The sequence below is a fragment of the Miniopterus schreibersii genome (genome assembly GCF_964146895.1).
Source record: "Miniopterus schreibersii genome assembly, chromosome: 7".
NCBI classification, from domain to species: Eukaryota; Metazoa; Chordata; class Mammalia; order Chiroptera; family Miniopteridae; genus Miniopterus; species Miniopterus schreibersii.
The window spans coordinates 14,337,664-14,359,285 of NC_138108.1; the positions used below are offsets into that span (position 1 = coordinate 14,337,664).

General features: G+C 36.3%; 1 protein-coding gene across 2 annotated transcripts in view; it reads left to right on the forward strand.

Annotated features, from left to right (window-relative positions):
* ABCA12 (ATP binding cassette subfamily A member 12) overlaps positions 1-21,622 on the forward strand; it is a 157,086-nt gene that overhangs the window by 80,920 nt on the left and 54,544 nt on the right. For both annotated transcript variants that reach the window (XM_081142825.1, XM_081142826.1), the window contains exons 11-21: positions 831-937; positions 6,248-6,504; positions 6,600-6,712; positions 7,934-8,058; positions 9,721-9,894; positions 11,765-11,929; positions 12,256-12,466; positions 13,478-13,617; positions 15,381-15,500; positions 18,697-18,787; positions 20,911-21,090. In XM_081142825.1, the coding sequence (XP_080998951.1) occupies positions 831-937; positions 6,248-6,504; positions 6,600-6,712; positions 7,934-8,058; positions 9,721-9,894; positions 11,765-11,929; positions 12,256-12,466; positions 13,478-13,617; positions 15,381-15,500; positions 18,697-18,787; positions 20,911-21,090 (1,683 nt within the window). The remainder of the gene's footprint in view (positions 1-830; positions 938-6,247; positions 6,505-6,599; positions 6,713-7,933; positions 8,059-9,720; positions 9,895-11,764; positions 11,930-12,255; positions 12,467-13,477; positions 13,618-15,380; positions 15,501-18,696; positions 18,788-20,910; positions 21,091-21,622) is intronic.

The window sequence follows — 21,622 nt, forward strand, 5'->3', positions numbered from 1 at the left end:
CACATTATTATATTATTACTTCTCTTATTGTTGCTAGTACCACCTGGCCACCTAGACAAACTTGCCAAAGGTCCAGGATCCTTCAGGGTTCACCCGACCCTTCATGACATTCTCTATGCCCTTAATCATCTTAACTGCCAAAAAATAATAAAAATGATAATATAGATTTCCAAAAGCAGATGCAAATTACATAAACAAAGGAATTTCTGTGGCAGACTATTTTTACTTTCTACCCTTACACGCTTTGTTTTCAGTTTTCTGCCTTCACACACAACTGTGAAAATTGCATTTAATCAAGTGCTTTTTTTCCTTTTCTTTTAAAGAGAAAATATCTATGCTCTCACATTTTACAGGAGATAGGTATTCACTTTTCCTACACCAAAAACATTTTTGAGACTTTTTGGCAATCAAATAGCACAACAAATAATTAAACACGGTCTCTGTTTAGCAGGCATGAATTTATTGTGGTTGCAGGGGCATATCTGTGTCACAGTGATTACACAACCTGTTCTCCCCCAAACATTTCAACTTAATAATAGACCTAAAAGTCATAAATAAAAACATGTGCAGTTCACAGAGAGCCAAAACTGTTTAGCACCTTGGCTAGAAATATTTTTGTCTCTAAGTAGAATATCTGAATATTTCTAAAATCACGAACTCTGTAGTCTCCATGGTTCAAGAAAAGGTTACATTTTCATGTGTCTTGTGTTTAGATTGAATTAGGCCATTATTTTAGAAAAGTAATAAATTGGGATAAAGGTATCTTTCCAATTGGCTTCCTAAATGACCTTACAATTCACATAAGGTAACTTTTCTTCCCTCCTTTACAGAAAATTTAAGACTCCTGCAGTCCACGATTCGATTTAAAAAATATTTTCTTCAAAATGGCTCCTATGAGGATTACTTCCCTTCGCTTCCTGAAGTCCTGAAATCAAAAGTAAGCCCTGGACGGAGAAAAAATAAACCTCAACCCTTCCTGTCGTACTCTGGCAAGACGGCTTTTCGCTTAGGGTTTCAATCTGTATCTTCCTAAGTACGGCTCCTATTTGGACTCTAGCTTCACGCTGGAAAAGGGTGACAAGTGTGCGGCTGTCATATAACAATGTTTTGTTTTTAATCGGTGGATGTCTTTGCATGAAATGACCCATAAGAGCCAAGTTACACTACGCATATACATAAAGGAGGACCAATAATCTAGTTTCTCATGAAGCTTCATGATTCAAAGAAACGTTTGTAATATTATTTCTAATTTGAGTTGTCCTTAGTTTTTAAAACTATAAAATTTAATTTCGAAAGCTGATGTTGTAGACCTCACAGTGCACGAAAACACCTCAGAAGTTGACTCATTTTATTTTTATTATTGTCATCATAAGAAGAAGCTAACAACATATTAGAATATATGACACTGAGGAAAGGGGAGAGAGCACCAACAAAAAGTTTAAAATGCTGAAGTTTGTCTGAATTGGTTCGTGTTGATTTGTCTATTGTTATTTGTTTAGCTCATGCACGTAGGTTTCAGGTTATCATGAAAATCACTTCATTTCTTAAAATAAGCCTATTAAATTTTGAAAGCAGCTTTCCTAGTAAGAATATCAGCTTAATTTGCTTTATGTAGCCAGGAATAAAGTAAAATTAGAGCTGGTTTATTCAGGGCAAGCAAGATGACTTGCTGTGTCAACGTGGTATAATTAAGCGGGAGTCCAAATTATATGTCCATGAAAATTACAAATGTATGTGCTGGTTAGATTACCTACATTGAAGTCCTAGTCTTCTGCACAAATCAAAACTTCTAAGATACTTAATTTAGCACTATCTTAATTTGTTTGTTCAAATGAGAAGGAAGTTATGCATTCGTCTGGGAAATTTCCACTCATCTTTCCAGGATGAGCTTAAGCGTCATGCCAGTGATAGCAGCATGTCGCCTTTCTCCCTGTTTCTCAGCCAGCACGATGACTTCGTGTGCATAGATTGCCATTCTCCCATTCCATCCGTCATCTCTGCTCCCATAATACTAGTCTATTTCTTTCAAAGACATAATCTCCATTTGCAGAATTCTTATCATCGACTGGAGGACTTGGAAAAGCAGACCGATACTTATAGCCCAGTGAGATAAGTGCTGTAGTATGTGGAAGGACCGGATCCTGGCGGGGAGGTGGGACAGCTAGCTCAGGTCGCAGGAGACGAAGGCGGAGAAAAGCAAATTTCACCCAGGAGATAATGTCACTCCGAGCCTTGCAGGACTGTGTGGAATTAGGCTACAATCCCACATTCCAGGCATAGAGACCTACATTTGTAAGAAGACAGAGGCGTGAACCTGAAGGACAGACACAGGCTGCCTGGAGTCATGTGTCCGGCTCGAGCAGAAGGAACCTGTGGGAGAAGCAGGAAAGGGGGTGCAGAGAAGCTGGGCCCAGGCCCCAAAGGCCTCTTTGTACCTACGCAAAGGCTTTGGATCAGATCCTGAAAGTTGTGAATTTTAGGAAGGCGATATTTGCATTTTAGAAAGAGATCTCTCTGGGAGAATTGTGGGGGATAGATTGGAGGAATGCAAAATAGGTGATATTTGAAGTAACCTAAGCAAAAATTGAGACCTTGCACTATGTCAGTGGCAGGGAATTAGAAGAGACAGTTTCAAGAGTGTTGTAGGAGGCTGAGTTTACAGGAAGTGGCAGCCAGTGAGGTGTGAGGGGTAAGGGAGAGTTTCTGGTGACAGTGAGATTTTTGGCTGTTGGAACTTCTTACTTAGCACTATAATTTGTTATATATAGAGTCTGTATCCATCACTAGAGTGTAAATGCTGATTAAATTATGCCTCTGCATCTCTAAAGCCCCTAGCACATAGTAGGAGCTTAAGACTTGACTTTTGAACGTATGAACCAATGAGGGCGTTGAAGTACAGCCCTGGCGATGTAATTGCGTTACCTGGGCAATAACTCTTTGTAGTTCCCACCTTGCAAAGTAACTGGGCAGTATACGACACACTCTAGGAAAATGGAAACAAAACAGTCTTTTACGCTAATGGAACGGGAATGGAGCTAAAAATAATTTAAAATGGCATCCACATTTTTAATATACTGTTCTCCTAGAGGGCTATATTAAGAAAACATTCTAGAAGTCACAGAGGTGGAAATAAAGTACAATTTTGCCCCTTGGGTAGAAAATGTATTTATAGAAGCATGGCTGCTATTTGCCATTGACAGAGCCATTCATTCCAAGACTACAAGCTCCGTGAGGAACGTTGCTAAGCCTGTCCCTTTACTGCCATACGCTCAGCCCCGGAGTGGAGGCTGACACATGGAAAATATTCAGTGTGTATCGTTGAAAGAGTGAGGGCAGGCTCGGAGGGTTTTACAATAAGAGGTGCTTTTACTTCCCTGCTTTGCCCTCCCTGGTCATTAGTGCGCTGGCTGTGGCAGTCAGGGCCAGCCATTCCAAAACTCTACGCACGGTGTCTCTAAGAAGGTGCAGACCTTCCCAAATGTCAAATGCCTGTCGTTCACTGGTGACTTTTCCTCTGTTCCCATCCCTCTGTTCTAGCCCGAACATTCCACTCTAGAACTTTTCTGTTTTTTCATCCCTTCGTTGTCTACTTTACGCCTTTTTCTTTCCAGTCTTTTTGGTGGGAAGGATAACTTCATGATTGGGGAACTACAAATGAAGTAGATGTTCCCCATATTGGGCAGAAATATGGATAATGCAATATTTTTATTGTAACACTTTTACATTTTTAAGTATTCTCCTATTGCCCCACCAAGAAGCCAGGAGTGTTGCTGTTCTGTCATTTTTATGCTTACAGTATTTTGAGGTATAAACTATCATGTCACTTACAATTCTGATTCACATGCATTTGGGAACCATAAGCACTGGAGAGGTCAGTTGTAGCTGGACATGGAATTAGTTATGGGTCATTGTTAAAGTATAGGCCTGAATCCTTAATAGCTATGACCAGGATGGTGATAAAGGAGAGAGGGGCCGGCTCTCCTTTATCACCATCCTGGTCATAGCATGACCAGATTTCACTCCTATTACATTTATCTTATCAAGCCAAGATTGTACTATATGAACTTTTACTAGTTCCTCAAACATGTATTCCAAAGTTGCCATTAAAAATATATATTTTGGTCTCTACAGAGGAGTAAAAGACATTTACGTTTACTATATCCTCAAATTCTCAATTAAAATAAATATATTGGGTTACCAGTATTTATTCCTTTATTTAAGAAATCACTAAAATAAAATCAATGGAGGATATGGCAAGAAGGTTTGGCTCTTTTCATTAGAAGTTTAATCATATCTACTATCTAGAAAATTAAAGGAGGGAACAGAGTGGCAAACAGGTAGTTACAGCTGGTAAATGATTGGATCTATCACATAATGGAAAATTTCTCATAACAATAAGATTAATAAGTAGGATTTTAATACATACGAGGCCATTTTAGATAGTTCAAACTCAGAAGTCAATTAGAATATTAAATACCGTTGAAAACAGGCCAATAATACTTGCTAGCTAAGATGATAGGTGTTTAATTGCCACTGCCTGCATGTAGTTACTATAAACCTTTCATCAAAGACACATCCTTGTGCTTTTTTCATTTGATATATGGAGAGAGATGTTCCAAACATTTGCCTGTATCATAAAATAATTCATTTCTGTCAAAATGCAACTTCTGATTAAAAACTGAGCTGCAGTGAATGACACATATATTTGCTCTTTTAGGTGGTGCTCCAAATTATTTGACTTCTTAAAAGGAATAGCTCTAGGGTAGCTTCCAAGCACAATAGAACTGGCTTTCCCAGAGGCATAATTTTTTCCTCCAGGAAGTATGACTTGGGGATATATCCTTAAAAGACACTGAGCATAATGAACCTCAGTGAATATAGGTGATGACATAGGAAATTAGTTGATTTCCATTTTTTTCCTTTTTCTCTGAGTGTGGGATTTTAAGCCTCTTTAAAACACTTTTGTTCCATAGAACAAATGTACCTAGTTTTCCTCAAGAGATGAGACAGTAGAAGATAATGTCAGTAACAATGCAGACACTTCTGAAAAACCAGGTGCATTTCCATCCATGCTATCCTATTAAAATGTGTGTGATTCTCAGGCTGCAGTTTCAAAAGGCCTTTTTCTTGTCAATTATTTTTTTAATTGTGGTATAACACACAAAACAAAATTTAGCACCTTACCCATTTTTAACGGTACAGTTCAGTCTTGTTAAATGCCTCTACATCATTGCACGACCGTCTCCAGAACTCTTTTCATCTTGCAAAACTGAAACTTTACCCATTAAACAACAACTCCACACCCCTCTCTCCCTCCAGTCCCTGGAAACCTACAATTCTACTTTCTGTCACTGAATTTTACTACTCTAGGTAACTTATGTAAGTAGGGTCATCTGTAGATATCTTTTTGGGACTGCCTTACTTCCCTTGGCATAATGTCCTCAAGGCTCATTCATGTTGTACCATGTGTCAGAATGTCTTTCCTTTTCAAGGCTGAGTAATATTCCACTGTATGTATATACCACATGGTCTTTATCCATCCATCTGTAAATGGACACTTGGGTTGCTTCCAGTTCTTGGCTATTGTGAATAACACTGTCATGAACAAATGGCTGTTCAAAATTCAACTTTCAATGTGTTGGGGTACATACACAGAGTAGATTGCGTGATAACTCTTTTTAATTTTTTGAGGAACCACCATATTGTTTTCCGTAGTGACTGCATTACTTTACCTTCCCACAAACAGTGCACAATGTTCTACTTTCTCCATATCCTTGCCAACACTTGTTATTTTCTGTTTTTGTTTTGTTTTGGGGTATTTAAAAAAAATAGTAGCCATTCTAACAGGTGTGAGGAAGAAAGCCTTTTTTAAAGTTCCCAACCAAAATTGCTTAGCTATCTTCCCTTACCCATGATTTAAAATATAAACTAAAATATAAAATTTGTTTAAGTATTTGTGATTTAAATGTATAAAGCGAAACATCTTTTTAAACTGTGATTCTACAAGATATGAATACAGTTGGGAAAGATAGGTCTAATAGGTTCCAATTTTATAAAATTCTTAAAAGAACAATAAACTACATGATAGAAAATAGTGCTTTGTGGAAAACCTGTTGCTAAATGCCAACTAAATAAACACATGTAACATTTTTTTGAAGTAAATCCATTTTGGTTGCTTGCTTTCAACTACGAAGTGTTTAGAATAACATAACTGATCTATTTGTCACTCCTTCCCCCTTCTGGAAAGGTGTCTCAGCTTCGAAACTTGACCGAACTTCTTTGTGAGCCTGAAACTTTCAGTTCTGTGGAAAAAATGTGCCAACTCTCTAACGTGAACTTCAGAAACCTGTGCGAAGAGAGCGCGTTTCACGTGCAGCTCCTCGAGGCCGCGGAGCTCGGCACCGAAATAGCCACGAGCTTACTGTACCGCAACGACATCCTCTCTAAAAATCTGAAGGATTTGCTAACCGGGGACCCAATCAAAATTAATCTAAATATGGATCAGTAAGTTTTGCCATTGTCTTCTGCCTTGGTGAAATCCCTTCTCAAATTGTTGAAATGCCCAGTCCAATTTCTTCTTCGGTTCTCTTCTGCTCCAGGTTTCTAGAACAGGTGTTGCAGATGAATTACTTGGAAAACATCACCCGATTAATACCGGCCATAGAAGCCACCCTGCATGTCAACAACAGTGCAGACGCTTCTGAAACCCCAGGTGTGTCCCCACCCACGTTTCAAATGCTGTCTTATTACAATGCATGTGATCCTCACCCTGTAGTTTAAGAGAGGTTTTTTTGAAGTTCCCCACAAAACCTGCTTTGTAACTGCTCTTTCCCATCAGAAACCTGAAGCTTTCAAATATGGTAACTCATCTAAAGGAAAAACACAGAAATCTAGCAGAGAACGAAACAGGGAAATGTGATTTCACAGTGGAAAGGCCTTCAAACATTTAACTAGTTAGACCATTTATTTACCTTTTGTTTCTCTGATGTATTAAAGTGCATTAGATAGTCTGTTGAGAAAGCTAGGATGAAATTTATTTACTTCCGTGAGAATAATATGATTTAAAAAATAAAATAGATGCACTGCTCTCTACAGAAATCTCAATTCAGAACCTCCTGTTAGTATTCTGAGCACGGGGCATCATGCAATACGTTTCTCCTTTGCATAATACCTCAATACTGAAAAGAAAGGCATTCAGAATTCTGGACAACAGGCAGCCACAGCATTGGAAGGGCACTACATCCAAAAATAAAGACAGTGTATTTGTATGAGGGGTGCTTCATAGAGAAGTTGAAAGGGATTTGCAGAAGGGAGATCACCACCTGCCAAAGTAAAGTCAAAATATTATGCATTAAATGACCCAGATATGAAATAATTATAATCGCTGTCCTAAAAAGGTTTGAAGTTAAACACATTCTATTTAAAAGTGAGGTAATGATTGTGAAAACCCTTCATAAACTGTAGCATGCTGGGCAAAGTTAAGGGAAAACGCCCTGCGCCCTGAGGCCTTGTGTTGTGGATGTAACAAACCTTGCCCTAAGTTGACAATATCATATGATCTGAGGTTAAAAAGTATTTTGAACTTGTCTGATGTTTTAAATCAAATGGAGAGATATATATTTAGTGCATTATGTAATCAGAGTCTCTGAGGAAACCACATTTTCTTGGATTGAACCTTGAGTTGTAGACATCTACGGAATGCAGAGCAATCTGTTCCCTTAGGTTAAGGATCTCATAATAGGAGCAAGTCTAAATCAGGTAGAAATACATCCCAAAGATGCAAAGCTTGCCAAAACTTTGAGAAATCTCTTCCTGACACAAGGCATATATGTTGAATATATGTTTTAGTCTAAAAGGTTTTTCTGTGTTAGTACGACTGAAAAGAATTACATTGCAATCAACATATGAGTTTTTTCTTTTTTTTCCTTTGCAGGGCAGTTAATCGAAATGTTTAAAAATGTTGAAGAGCTGAAAGAAGAGCTGAGGAGAATGACAGGAATGTCCAATAGGAGTATCGACAATTTGCTGGCCACCCCCATCCCTGATAACAGAGCCGAGGTGGGGTGGGATGTGTCTGTACTTACATCCAGTCGTTAAAAGTCTAAGTAGTATTTAATATATGTTGAACACTTATCCATAAAATACTGAGTAGTTGAATGCAAATCTGGTGAATTTTCCATGCAAGTGATAAAATTGGACGCCCAAGTCTTAAGTGAAGATAAAAGAAACATCCTGAAGCAAGAATATTATCACTCTCTGTTCCTTTCCCTCTGGTTTTCCCTTCCTTCCTCTTGCCTCCTTGTTCCTCTCCTTTTCTTTGGCCCCTCCCCCCCCAATGATTTTCTTAAATAACGGTGCCATCAGTTCTTTATATGCCCTATCACAATCACATTATGGGAGGTAAATTTGCATCATAAATTTCTATTATCATGATATCAAAGTAAAGTTTCAGTAATCTACTTAGGGGACAAAAACAGAGAGATTTTATAATTTGTTTAAACTAAAATGAAAATAAAATGAAAATTTTTACTTTTTAAAAATCCCAAGACAAGACACGGGATATAATGTAGACATGGTCAAAGGAAGTTTGTGTATGTTTGTGGGTGCAGTAAAGATTTTGTTGGTGTGACAGTGAATAATGTCCTTTCCTAATAGCCTGAGAATAGGGGTTTCCACTTGAAACCTCTCATCTTTTATTCTTTTTTCAAGTCCATTGTCTAGAAGTGTTCATAGAGATTTTCTAAAAGAGCTGCAGAACTTAAGGCCTCATCTATTCAAATCTTACGTGTAACATAGTGTGTCATTTCTAAGCCCAGCCCAGCCGTTCTCCAATATTGGCTCATGTTTTTTAAAAAGCCTTTAAGGCCGCCTTTGGAAAACATTTGTTTACTTGTGTCATGTTAATTTGTTCCCCAATACAAAAATTAAAACTGCTTGGCCTTCACTTTTTCCCTCCTGTTCAGCAAATAATATTCATTCACCTTTTCCCTTTGATCTCACCTTTTGCTCATTTGATCCTAAGATCTAATTTCGTCAATCATGTTTTTGGCTTCTAAAGACCAGCTTCATTTTAATAAACTAAAGCATGTACATGAAGAGCATAATTGTTATTACTTTCAAAAGGAAAGAGGAAAAGTTTCTATAACCTGGAATTTCATGAGCTTTTCTCTTTATTTCATCTTGGTGACAATAGAGTTGACGTCTTAGTTCTCACATTCATACCTCACTTTCACACCAATGTTACTGTCCATGTTGATTCATGTCATTGTGAGATTCTGGGCTTTTTTCATTGCCTTTCATCTCTGAACCCAAGAGTTCATTGTACAAGATTGTAACTTTGAACGATTATAGATTAAAAGGCAATTTGGATAAGCTAAGGTTAAGTTTTAAAGGCAGCATGAGTCTTAAACTAGTATTTTTCCCAAACTTACTCCAAAACAGTTATTTTCGTTGGTGCCATGATTCACCCAGGTGTTCAAGCAAGAAATCACCATAGACCCCTCTCTGTCCCTTTTGCATCTCATTCCTGAATCTTTCCCGTGAACTGTGGGCTTGCTGTAGTTTTATTGAAAGTAATCAGTACTTTAAAGAAGTATTTGATTTTGAGGATGATGTCATATTTTTTAACGAAGCCTAAGAGTATAGGAAAAACTTCTCAAAATGGACAGGTGGCTCTCAGAGGATTCACAGCTAAACTATTTTTCTTCCTCTAACTTGCAGATTATTTCTCGTGTGTTCTGGTTGCATTCTTGTGATGCTAATAGGACCAATCCCAAACTGGAAGAGGCGATGAAGGAACTCTGCAGCCTTCCCCTTCCAGAGAGATCCCGTCAGTCTTACCTCATCGGACTTACTCTTCTGCATTACTTAGACATTTACAACTTCACATACAAGGCAAGTGGCTGTTGAGGAAATGTTATATTCATACTTTAGCATAAAAATATTTGATTACACATGTATGCTTTCTGATACTGTAAGGAATGAACTCCATTTATATTGCTTGTGAAATTATAGCTTTATTTTAGAGTGAAATGGGACCTTAGAGATCATATGTGGCAAATTTGCACATTTATAGATGAGAGAATGAATATTATTACCTCATTAACTCTCAGTTTGTGTATCCAAGACCAGGAATTAAATTTAGTATATACTATGTTAATGTGTAAAGTACGAATGCTATGATAATTTTTTACAGTGAATAAGCATATGAAGTGATATTATTAATTTTGTCCATCTAAATTTTTAACCCTTATTTTATAAAGCGTCTGTAGAGAAGATATCAAACCAAACATTTCTTGTTGAGTCTAGTAATTAAACATGTGCATTTGACAAGCTGAAGACCATACCTAATCCTTTTAGGTATTGCAAACAAAAATAATGGAAAATTTCTCATCATTAGTCAATTTATTTTAAACCAATGTAGGAGTGCCTAGACTTTTGATTCTAATTTAGAAAAATCTGATGGCAGTTAGTAGCTGTGCTATGGAGGCAGCTATGTCTTCATGATATTGTTCCAACTAAACCTTGTGCTCATAATGGTGGTTATTTCTTCTTTGGACGTGCCAAGAGCTTTCCCTCCTGATGGACCTCCCACGTTTACCCCTCGGTCTATACCCTTCCTCTCCTTATTGCTTCTATAGTCTGTTCTCTTCTTTGGAGTTTAATCTTGGAAAGGCCGCCTTCGATTTCTTAGCTAAACTCTCTCTACCTCCTCATATTCCCAGCCTTTTGTATGTTGACTTATTTGATATCTGTTCCTCCTCTTAGACCAAAGCTCTCTTAGTGGAGGAAGGATGCCAATTTGTGCACCACTGTATACCCATCACCTTGCCCAGTGCTGGAAACATAGCAGACATTCAATTAATGTTCACTGAATAAATAAATGAATGAGAGGATTAAATGACTTGAAAATTTTAAAATATTTTCAGGTTGTTTTTTTTTTCTGCAGCAGAAACGCATTATGGGATTATGATTAAGCCTGATAAATCAAGTGAGGTTTTGGACAGAGTTTCTCTGCTTTTGAGGAGCACATTATATGATTTTGGGGCAATAGTATACATGAAGAATTGTGTAACTGATATTTACCTTTCTGACTGTCAACATCATTTATTTTTGGTAACTTTATTGAGGTATTATTATTATGTCCTAAAATTCACTCAAGTATAAAATTCACTGATTTTTTAGTAAATGTGAAAATTGTGTGCTTATTATCACAATCTAATTTTAAAACATTTCCATCAATCCAAAAAGAAACCTGTGTCCACCTGCAGTTACTTCCCATTCTGACCTCTAGCCCAGCAACCTCTACTCTATTTTCTGTCTTTATAGATTTGCCATTTTTAGACCTTTTATATAAATTGAATCATATAATATGTGGCCTTTGTGTCTGGCTTTTTAAATTTAGTATAATGTTTTTGAATTTCATGCATATTGCAACATATGTCAGTATCTCATTTTTTTTTAAAATTGCCAAATAGTATTCCAGTTTAAGGAGATCTATTTTATCCATTCACTTGGATTGTTTCCACTTGTTAGCTATGACAAGCAACTTTGCTATGGACATTCAAAGCTTTATGTGGACATATGTTTTCATTTCTCTCTGGTAAATACCTAGGAATGGAGTTTCTGGGTTGTGTGATATATTTATGTTTAACCATTTAATAAACTTCCAAAATTGTTTTCCAATTTTGATATTCTCGCCAACAGTGTGTGAAGGTGCCGGTTTCTCCACATAGATCATTTATTTTGATCCTGTTTCTGTTAGGTGTTTTTCCCCAGGGAAGATCAAAAGCCAGTGGAAAAGATGATGGAGCTCTTCATAAAGCTGAAAGGCATTCTCAGTCAGCTGGCTTCTGGCACGCGGCCGCTGCTCAGCAAAATGAGCTCCCTGAAAAAAATGCACCTGCCCAGAAGTGTCCCCTTAACGCAGGTAGGAAAGCCACCCAGTGAGGTTCTCACTGGAAGATCCCTTTTGTCATATTAACTTTGATTTGAGATTAGTTATAACACATTGTTACAAATAAAGTACATTGCAAAAAAATCTCCTGCAGGAAAGCTCTTCTACTCTGGCAAAATTTTTTGCCACTTAAATCGGTGAAGTTTAACATTCTGCATTTCCACTTGGGATACACGTTTTAAAGGAATTGTGGAAACTATAAGAATACTCTACGTATGATCAGGTTTTCTCTCTGTGTCATTTTCAGTAACATTTGTAGCTCATATAATGTTCATAAATTGTGGGTTTTGCTCTCGCAGGCAATGTACAGAAGCAACCGGATAAGCACAAGCCCAGGATCCTTTAGTACCATCTCCCAAGCATTGTGCTCCCAAGGAATTACCACCGAGTACCTGATCGCCTTGCTGCCCTCCTCCCAGAGGCAAAAAGGCAACCGCACCAAAGATTTTTTGACTTATAAATTAAGTAAAGAGGAAATTGCTGAAAAATATGGAATTCCCACACAGACCAGTGAGTATACTTCAAAATCAGCATGGCAAAGGCACCTAACAGCATTGCCTACTATATCTTAGCCTTTTATAATAAAGGATTAATCTTCTCCAAGTATAAAAATAGAAAACACTTACACATCACTTACCGCATATTAAGCATGTTATGTATGTTAACTCATTCGATCTTCACAACAGCCCTATAAGGTGTGCGTGACTATATCCCCATCTTAGTAGGGGGACAGGAGGCACAGGAAGACTAAGGAATCTGGCCACAGTCACCCAACTTGGAAGTATCAGAATTGTGATTTGAGCCCAGGCAAAGTCTAGCCACTTAACCACAGCACTAAGAATTTGTCAGTCATAATTACACCTTCCTTGCCAATAGATAACATAAAAACATACCTTAAATCTGCTCAGCTCATATTTTTTCTTAACATTCTAAAATATTACATTAATGTAACATTCTAAAATTAGAGATTTGCATCAGCGTAGAGGAGTTCCATGAATGCAGCAGAACTATGAACATTTAATGGCACATCAAAGTCGTTTACTTGATCTATCAATTTTGAGAAGCAAAACACGACCAGCAGAGCTCTTCCAAATAATATATAGATGTTTAGTATAGCAATGGGTTGGACACATTTATTCATCTTTTTATTCATTCAACAAACATTTGTTAGACAGCTCTTATGTGTCTGGTACATTTCGAAGTAACATATATATGTATTTTTAATTAAGTGCTGGTGAGGTGAATCTGCTGGAAGCAGTTTTGAAATGTGATTTTCAACCTTGCTAACTCCTCTTGGCAAAATGCCATCACTTCTTATGGGCTTGTTTATTGGATTAGACTTTTACACGTAAAAAAGATTTGTTACTATGCTTTCTAACTTTGATGTCAGATGCCTCACATCTGTTAATAGTGCTAAGGCATATATTTTTGGGTGTGATAACAATAATCTGTGTCAATTTACCTTCAGGAAATAGATTTGCAGAACACATACTAAAATGTTTTATGTCCCCTTCTTCCCAGCACCATTTTGCTTCTCCCTTTATAAAGACATCATCAACATGCCTGCTGGACCTGTGATCTGGGCTTTCTTGAAACCTATGCTGTTGGGGAAGATTTTGTATGCACCGTACACTCCAGTCACAAAGGCAATAATGGAAAAGGTTTGGCCATTAGAAATCAAGCTTCTATCTTGCATATTAAAATGATCTTTAAAGAAGCCGACTTCCAAACTTACTCTAGCTGACTCAGCTTTCTTTATATCTTACCTACTATTACCTTTGGCCTTCTGAAACGTTAATAAGTCTCTACTTCTGGTCTGAATATGTGTAAACAGTGTAGATTGTGTGGTAGCTCATTGAAGAGAATGAACCATGTTGATGCTTCAGAATGAGGTTAGTTAAAGCAAGGCCTTTGATTTTTCAATTTATCTCCCAGAGCAGAATTTTTTTCTACAACTCCAACTTTCAAAATATGTGAAAAGAATGGCACTAGAAAAAATAATATTGAACCATTATATAACTAACTTAAACAAAAACAATCCCTAAATTATAGATTCTTGACTTCATATTTGGTTGTACAATTTAACATCTTATATAAAAGATAGAATGTTGAGAAAGGCAATATTATTAATGGACTATACTTCTCTGTCTAATTTCATCATAATGGCATTTCCCTCTCACTTTCAAAATTGGCTTTAATGATTTGAATTATAAATAATACTTTAAAACTGATAGAATAAAAGTTAAAAAAATATTTTACCATTACTTGTTATTAAATTATAGTTTATGTGAATGTAACATTGTTTTTAGGTCTATAAAAATGGACATGAGGAAGTCACTGATTTCTAGAATGTTCTTTGTTTTTATTGTATTGTGTTTTAATACCTTATTAGCGGTACTGACTACACATTTCTACTTAATTTTGCATAAATGCAGTCATTGCATGCTTATTGTCTTATTTTCTTTCCCTTTTGCTTGGCTCTCACTTCCTCTTTTCATTCCCCCTTATTCTGCTCTTCCTTCCACGTAAACTAATGAATGTTAGCATTCAAGAATGTGCCTTTCTATGATTTATGCACATCTCTTTCATCCTTTATAAATTATTAAACCACCTATACATTCATATGCAGAATTCTTTGGTCATTGTTTGCATTTTTTAAATTAGGTTGCATTATAATATTTCACTCATACAACAATACCTAGTGGAAATTCTTCCAACCCAATGGGGATAGTCTAATTCATTCTTTTTGAAGATTGAAAAATTTTCATACCATAGAATTTACTCAGCCAATCCTCAATTGTTAGGAATTCATTTTAAAATTAATTAATTAGTTAATTAACTAATTTTGTTGGGCATTCATTCTAATTCGAGGGTTTACTTTTGATTTTTGCTAACGTAAATAGTGTGGCAAAAAAGACTCCTGTGCATATGACTTTAGGCAATGGTATTTCTATTTCAGTGAGATGAATGTTCAAGATTGAAAGATTAAAGGGCATTGTATTTTATTTTAATGACTAATGTCAGATTGCTTTCCCAAAAAGCCTGTAACATCCATTTCCACCAGCAATATATGAGTGTATCCTCTTATATTCTTGAACTTTACTGTTTCTTTAGCAGTAAATTTAAGTGTATCGTTTGTAAAATGAATAACTTGTGAGAACTGCAGAAAACACGCTTTCATTTTGGCTATAATTCTGTTGTGGACATGAAGCAATCCTAAATTTTCCAGAATTTTTATAAGTGATCTTGACCCTATAAAAGCTGCCATTTAAAAATTTGGACCATGTGGGAATTTCTGGCAATATATATTTTTTACCTTTTAGAAGCGTTCCTTAAAATTATGTAACAAAACAACCAAGAGACCTTTTTGAAATCTAGGAAAAATACTAATAAAACAGATCTGTTTTTTTTTTTTTTCTTTAAGTCTAATGTAACTCTGAGGCAGCTGGCAGAATTAAGAGAAAAATCTCAAGAGTGGATGGATCAGTCACCACTTTTCATGAATTCTTTCCACCTGTTAAACCAGACGATTCCAATGCTCCAGGTAAGAGATGGTGTGTCATGTCACTCACTTTCTACAACTTACGGTTCTTTGAGATTTTAATCACCTTCTTTACGGGAATGGAGACAGGGACTTAGTACCCATATTCAACAGATTAAAATTGCTTCTCCTCGGAGAGTGGGTCTGCGACAGGATAACAGATCTGTCACTCATGTTCATAATCATCCTCACCTCTTGTATCACTGCTTTTCTGTAATTCAGAGATAAGCCATCTTACAAGTTGACCTTGAGACATAGCTAGTGATGTAAATCTGTTTTCCAAAGATAAAACACTATAAAATCTAGCTAAAATATGGTTACTTGTTTCTCTTTAAATTATGCTTTGCTATTTTAACAGAAGCAGATTTCCTAAAATACTAATGCACTGGAGAAGAATGTTAAATTGGAGAGTTCTTTGGCTAAAACATATGACACTCTAAAGATTTGACAATGCAACTCAAATACAGTGCATACTGGCTGAAAAGTGTAATTTGCTGTTCTTGTGAGAGATGCAGGATGTTTTTAAGATGATGCAAATAATATGGGGAAGTGTTTCTGTCACACACAGAGCTATTGATAATTAAAGATCAAGCATCAGAGTTAGATCAGTTATCAACTGGAAAAGAGAAAATTGGCAGAAATGAGGACAACACAGGAGCTTCAAGAAAGAATGGCTTGTCTGCCAGATAATTCAGAGAGGCCCTTGGAAAAGTGATGGAGCCCTAAAATATATTTTTAAATGCTTTTTTTTTAAATAATCATGTTCAAGAAGTTAAAGATAGAATAAAGGATTTGAATCATACAGCTTTGTCAGAAAAATTATACCCTAAACATGCTTTACTCAGTCTTTGTTTTTATTAACAATTAGCATCATTATAATTACAACTTGATTTTTATTACAAATAATACAATAAATTTCTAAAACAGATATTTAATATATTTAATTAATATACAACAAAATTTTCATCAAACATCTTCCCCACAATTACTACTAAATTTGACTCTAATTACAAGCACATTTATTTTTTATTTTAAAAAAATATGTTTTGATTGATTTCAGTGAGAGGAAGGGAGAGGGAGAGAGAGAGAGAAACATCAATGATGAGAGAGAGTCATTGATCGGCTGACACCTGCATGACCCTTACTGGGGATCAAGCCCACAACCTGGTGACCAAGAATCGAACTGTGATCTCCTGGTTCATGGGTCAATGCTCAATCACTGGGCCATGCTGGCCAGGCTAAGCACATTAATTTAAGTGGACTGTTTCAGTGAATCTAGGATAACAGAGGCTACTTAGTACTTTATTGACATATGTGGAAGATTGCTTGTTTTTCCTAAAACTTCTTTCTGTGAACAGATAAGAAACCTACACATAATGTTTCATTAAGGAAAGTTTTCTTAACTAAAGTGACAAATTAACAGATGACATGATCTATGCATAATAATTCCAAAGTGTAGTCATTTACTAAGAAGAAATTCTACTACCCTGTCTATAAAGGGATCACCTAATGAAAATATTTTTGGTCTCTTCTTAACCCAAATAAATCATTATTCTTAATTATTGAGGAAAAACTTATTTCTGTAAATGTGCACAGAATTTGAAGTCTCACACTTTTAGCACAAGGTCTGGCTTTGCCATTGTTGAAACCTTAGGTCAATGCCTTAAATTACTTGATCTGAAGTTTATGAATCTCTAAAATGGGTATATTGATAACCACTGCACAGACTTATGAGGAGCACATGTGTGGAAGCATTTAAACATAGTATTAGATATCACAGAGAGTAATGATTGTAAAAGGAGTGATGGGGTAATGGACATAGGTTCGATGGGTCATCTCTGAATTGTAACTAACACAGTGCTTTGCTTATTAGTAATGCTCTGTTTCAGAAAAATCCACGATACACAAGTTACTTCCTGGTAAATAGTTAGATCTTAAAGGACTCAGGTCATCACGGTATATAGCTGTGTGATAGCCCTCAGTCTGCATGCTACCTACCACTCTCAGACCGCTCAGTGACTATGACTTTAGTGAATTAATTCTATTATAGATGTATGCTTTATTAATACATGTTATTCTTAATCTTTTATCTCCATGATAACAAAACAGAAGATATTGTTAAGAAGGACTAAGTAAGTGGTACTGAGCTGTCCTCTAAAGGGACAGTCAACTTAAGCCAAACTCACCTAAAAACTAGGCCATGAATTTACACATAAGATAAATAAACATTTCTTTAATCAAGTTGAAATCTCTCCCTTCAGCTTTCCCCTTGGACCTTATTGTGTGTCCTTAGGGGAATTTACACACTTTCTTGGCCCTAGCTTTGTCCTGTATTAACTGTGGATAATAACAGCACTGACCGCAAGGTGGTACTGGGAACTGAGAAAATCAAGGTAAACTATTAGGCAGCGCCCAGCACATAGTAAGGCCTCAGTGAGTATTTTACCTAGTAGTACTTCTATAATGATAGACGTTATATCTCCTAATTTGGAAGTTAGCTATATAATCCTTTATATTTTAAAACACTTATGTTTTATTTTAAAATTTTTAGTCTTTCCATGGATGTATTTTAAAGTTTTATTATCAGTTTATTTTTCCATATTCACTTAGTTGCTCTTATTAGAGTATAAAACAATATTATAATACTTTATATTTGACTATTTTGATGAGTCATTCATCCCTACTTCACAGAAAAGTAGCCAGAAGCTGGGAAAGGCTGAACGCTGGCTGAAAGCTTCACAGCTAGGAAGTAGTAGAATTAATATACAAATGAGTTGTGATATCAAATTCCATGTAGACATCCCAGCTTCTAAAAAACTAGTTTTGTTTGTTTCAGTTCAACAAAAATTCAACTATGAACCATCACAATTTTGTATGCCATATGTTAAAAACAAATGCTATAATAGCTATGGGGAAAAAAGATTGCTAAATTGAATATAATGTCCTAATGTTGATAATTATGGTCATATCTGGCCATGTTAGCATGCTGACCAATTTGAGTCTATAGAAAAGCAGGTCATTACTGCTCACATATCTTCTCTTTCTTTCTCAAGAATTTCTATGTTGAGGCTTCACAACATGGTGCATTGATAATGTTCGGTGGTGGTTACTTCATTTCACGGTGGGTGTTATTAGAGAGATGATGACTACGCATGTTTTCTTTTTGTACTAAAACTGATTCCCTGTTATTATTTGTTAGAATACACTAAGGAATCCTTTTGTGCAAGTTTTTATAAAATTCTCCGTGGGACTTGATGCCGTTGAACTATTGAAACAGATAGATGAACTTGGTGAGTCCATATTCACAAAACTTTTACTAATTGGTCACGTCAGAAATGTGAGAACCATTGTCCCATGTGAGATCTTTTCCTTTTGTCTTGTATTTGGTTTTCAGCTAGTTTTTCTAAGAAATGTAAAATCCTGGACACATATCCATCATCTTCCCCAATTGTTGTACAATTACAAGTAGTAACGATTATTTGGATACCCAGGGACTCTGTTAGTTTCAATAATTATAAGATGACATAGTCCATGCAAGTACAGCTTTTCCTAAAATCACAGATAGGTTGGTGGGTTGCTAAAAGTAAGACGACACTTTATTTTTTTGGCAGCTTAATGAAAAACAAGTCCTTAAGGACCAAGATGAAATGGCTTATCTCTGCCTACATTTAACACTTTATCTCCACTGGCCTCAGGATCACTTTGACTAACCCAGAATGTAACTGGGAGAGGTTATAGGGTTGACAAGAGCAAAACAAAGGCAGTGCAGAGACTCAAAAGAAAATAAACCTAAATCAGTAGTCAGGTTGGATCCTCTCACGGTCATTTAAAAGGAACAGGCCAAAGAAGATGAGAGGAAACCATCTGAACTCATGCATCTTCTCTGCCACGAGGCATCTAAGCCAGGCTGCCTGGCTCACTGTTGCTAGGCAACCGCGGGCATGAAGAAGGGAGGGAGGGCATCGGAACCTGGCAGCGCAAGAGCAAATGCCCCTCCTCCCTGGAGCTGCAGGGACAGAGAACCTTAGGTTACAGACCAATGGGGAGGAATTATGCCTACATTTGTATTGTACTGTGTATATATATATAATTGTATACTTTTTGATATCCAGCCCAGTTTGATTAAAGAAAGATACTAGTGGATTTATTCTCTAAAAGTATAATTTGGGTAAGGGACCAAAATATCAAAAATGTACTACAAAGTTCTTATATAAATTTTATCATTTCTAACTTTAGATATAGGATGGGATTCTCAGAATTTAGTCAAGGCTAAAATGAATATAGCAATTGATGTTTGTATAGTTGTATATGTTGTATCTGTATCGAAGGCGCTGTATAGTTTGAATTTGGGGATCGCTGACCCTCATAGCTCTTCTTTGATTCTGTCCACCCGCATTTTAAAAGAATCCTTGGTGTTGTGTTGATTTCCAGTGGCCACTGGAGGCCACTGTTCAACCACAAGTTTACCCCTCCCCCACCAACATCTGTGTCAAGCAAAACATTTCACTTTAAATTCTAATGAGAAATTCATTTAAGACGTCGCCCTCTGTGAGAAATTTAGTCTTATATTGGACAATGCAAGAGACCCGTTTGGGTTCTATGAGGAGGAACTTATGATATTCACAGCCTTCTCAGTATTCATGATGATCAAGTTAGTGAAAATTTAATTGGCCAAGTGATTTATTAACTTGCAATTTCATATTTGCCCTTGGTCTCAGTTGATTTCCTCATAAGAAGTCATGAAATTGAAGAGCAATTAGATTCTCTTTTTTCCAGAGTAATTACATGAAATCTTGATCATTTTATCTAGATTAATACAGATATCAATAGAGATAACCCACATAGGTTTTAAATCAGACAATATTAGAAAGTTGTGTGTGGCATAGATTCTCAGTCTCCTAAGAAATGATTCTGTAGAACAACTTATTGAATGATGTAGTTTATTTGTTCTACACACTCTGCATCGACTTCTTTTCATTTAAATTATTACATTCCCATTCCCTGAACAAAGCAGCCATTACTGTTTGTTCGAAACTTTCATCTCCAGTTTATGGTTTTCTTTCTAACGACGTGTAGATAGGTTTTTAAAAAATTATTCACATTTAGTCATTGGTTAATTAAGTTGTAGCAGAATACACTTTTAAATTAGCTTGTCTTGTTCTTTGAACTTGTGTTTACTGCATTTGTAATTGAATGTTCTCCTCAATGAACATTTGTATAACTGGACACATTTTCCTGAAAGTAGAGTACTAGATACGATTAGAGTAAAGGCTACAACTTTCTATTATTTATAGTCTAGTTTAGTGTACACTTACCACATCATTATTTTGTCTCAGCACCGCTAGAAGAAACAACAGTATAATACAACGTCATAACATGCTTTCTGTCTGTCTGTTTTGCTTTGTTTCTTCAGATATTCTAAGGCTGAAATTAGAGAACAGCATTGACCTCGTCGATCAACTCAACACACTATCTTCCCTGACAGTAAATATTTCCTCCTGTGTATTATATGACCGTATTCAGGCAGCGGAAAGTGTAGATGAAATGGAGAGAGAGGCTGCAAGACTCTATAAAAGCAATGAACTCTTCGGAAGTAAGTGTTATTTGACTGGAGTTTGAGCTTCTTTCTCTTTGTACTAAAATTGGCCAAATCCTTCCCTCACCTTTTTTATCCAGAGCTCAGAAAAATACTTGGGGGTAGGAGGGTGGGGCACTGTCCACTCTGATGTCCTTAGAAACAAGAACCTTGCATGTATGTAGTCCACCATCCATATTGTCCCAGGAGCCTTCAAAGCATGTGTAATTTTGTTGATATGATTAAGACTGGAAAGAATTTCATAGTTACAGGGTAAAGTTGAGTCAATCCTTATAATGAGTCAAGATTATTCATTTTATAAAGTGTGTGTGTGTGTGTATGTGTGTGTGTGTGCGATTTCAGTAAGTGGCTTAGCGTGATATATTTAATCTGGCCACTTAGTTTGTGATTATATCCTCAAACTTGCGTTGAATCTCTCAGATTGTTACCCCTAATTAGTCATCCTTTCTGTAAATTGAGAGCCTGGACTTACTGTCACATGCTACTCAATTGCATCTTTGGAAGTCCCCTATGTGTACCTTCCAAACAA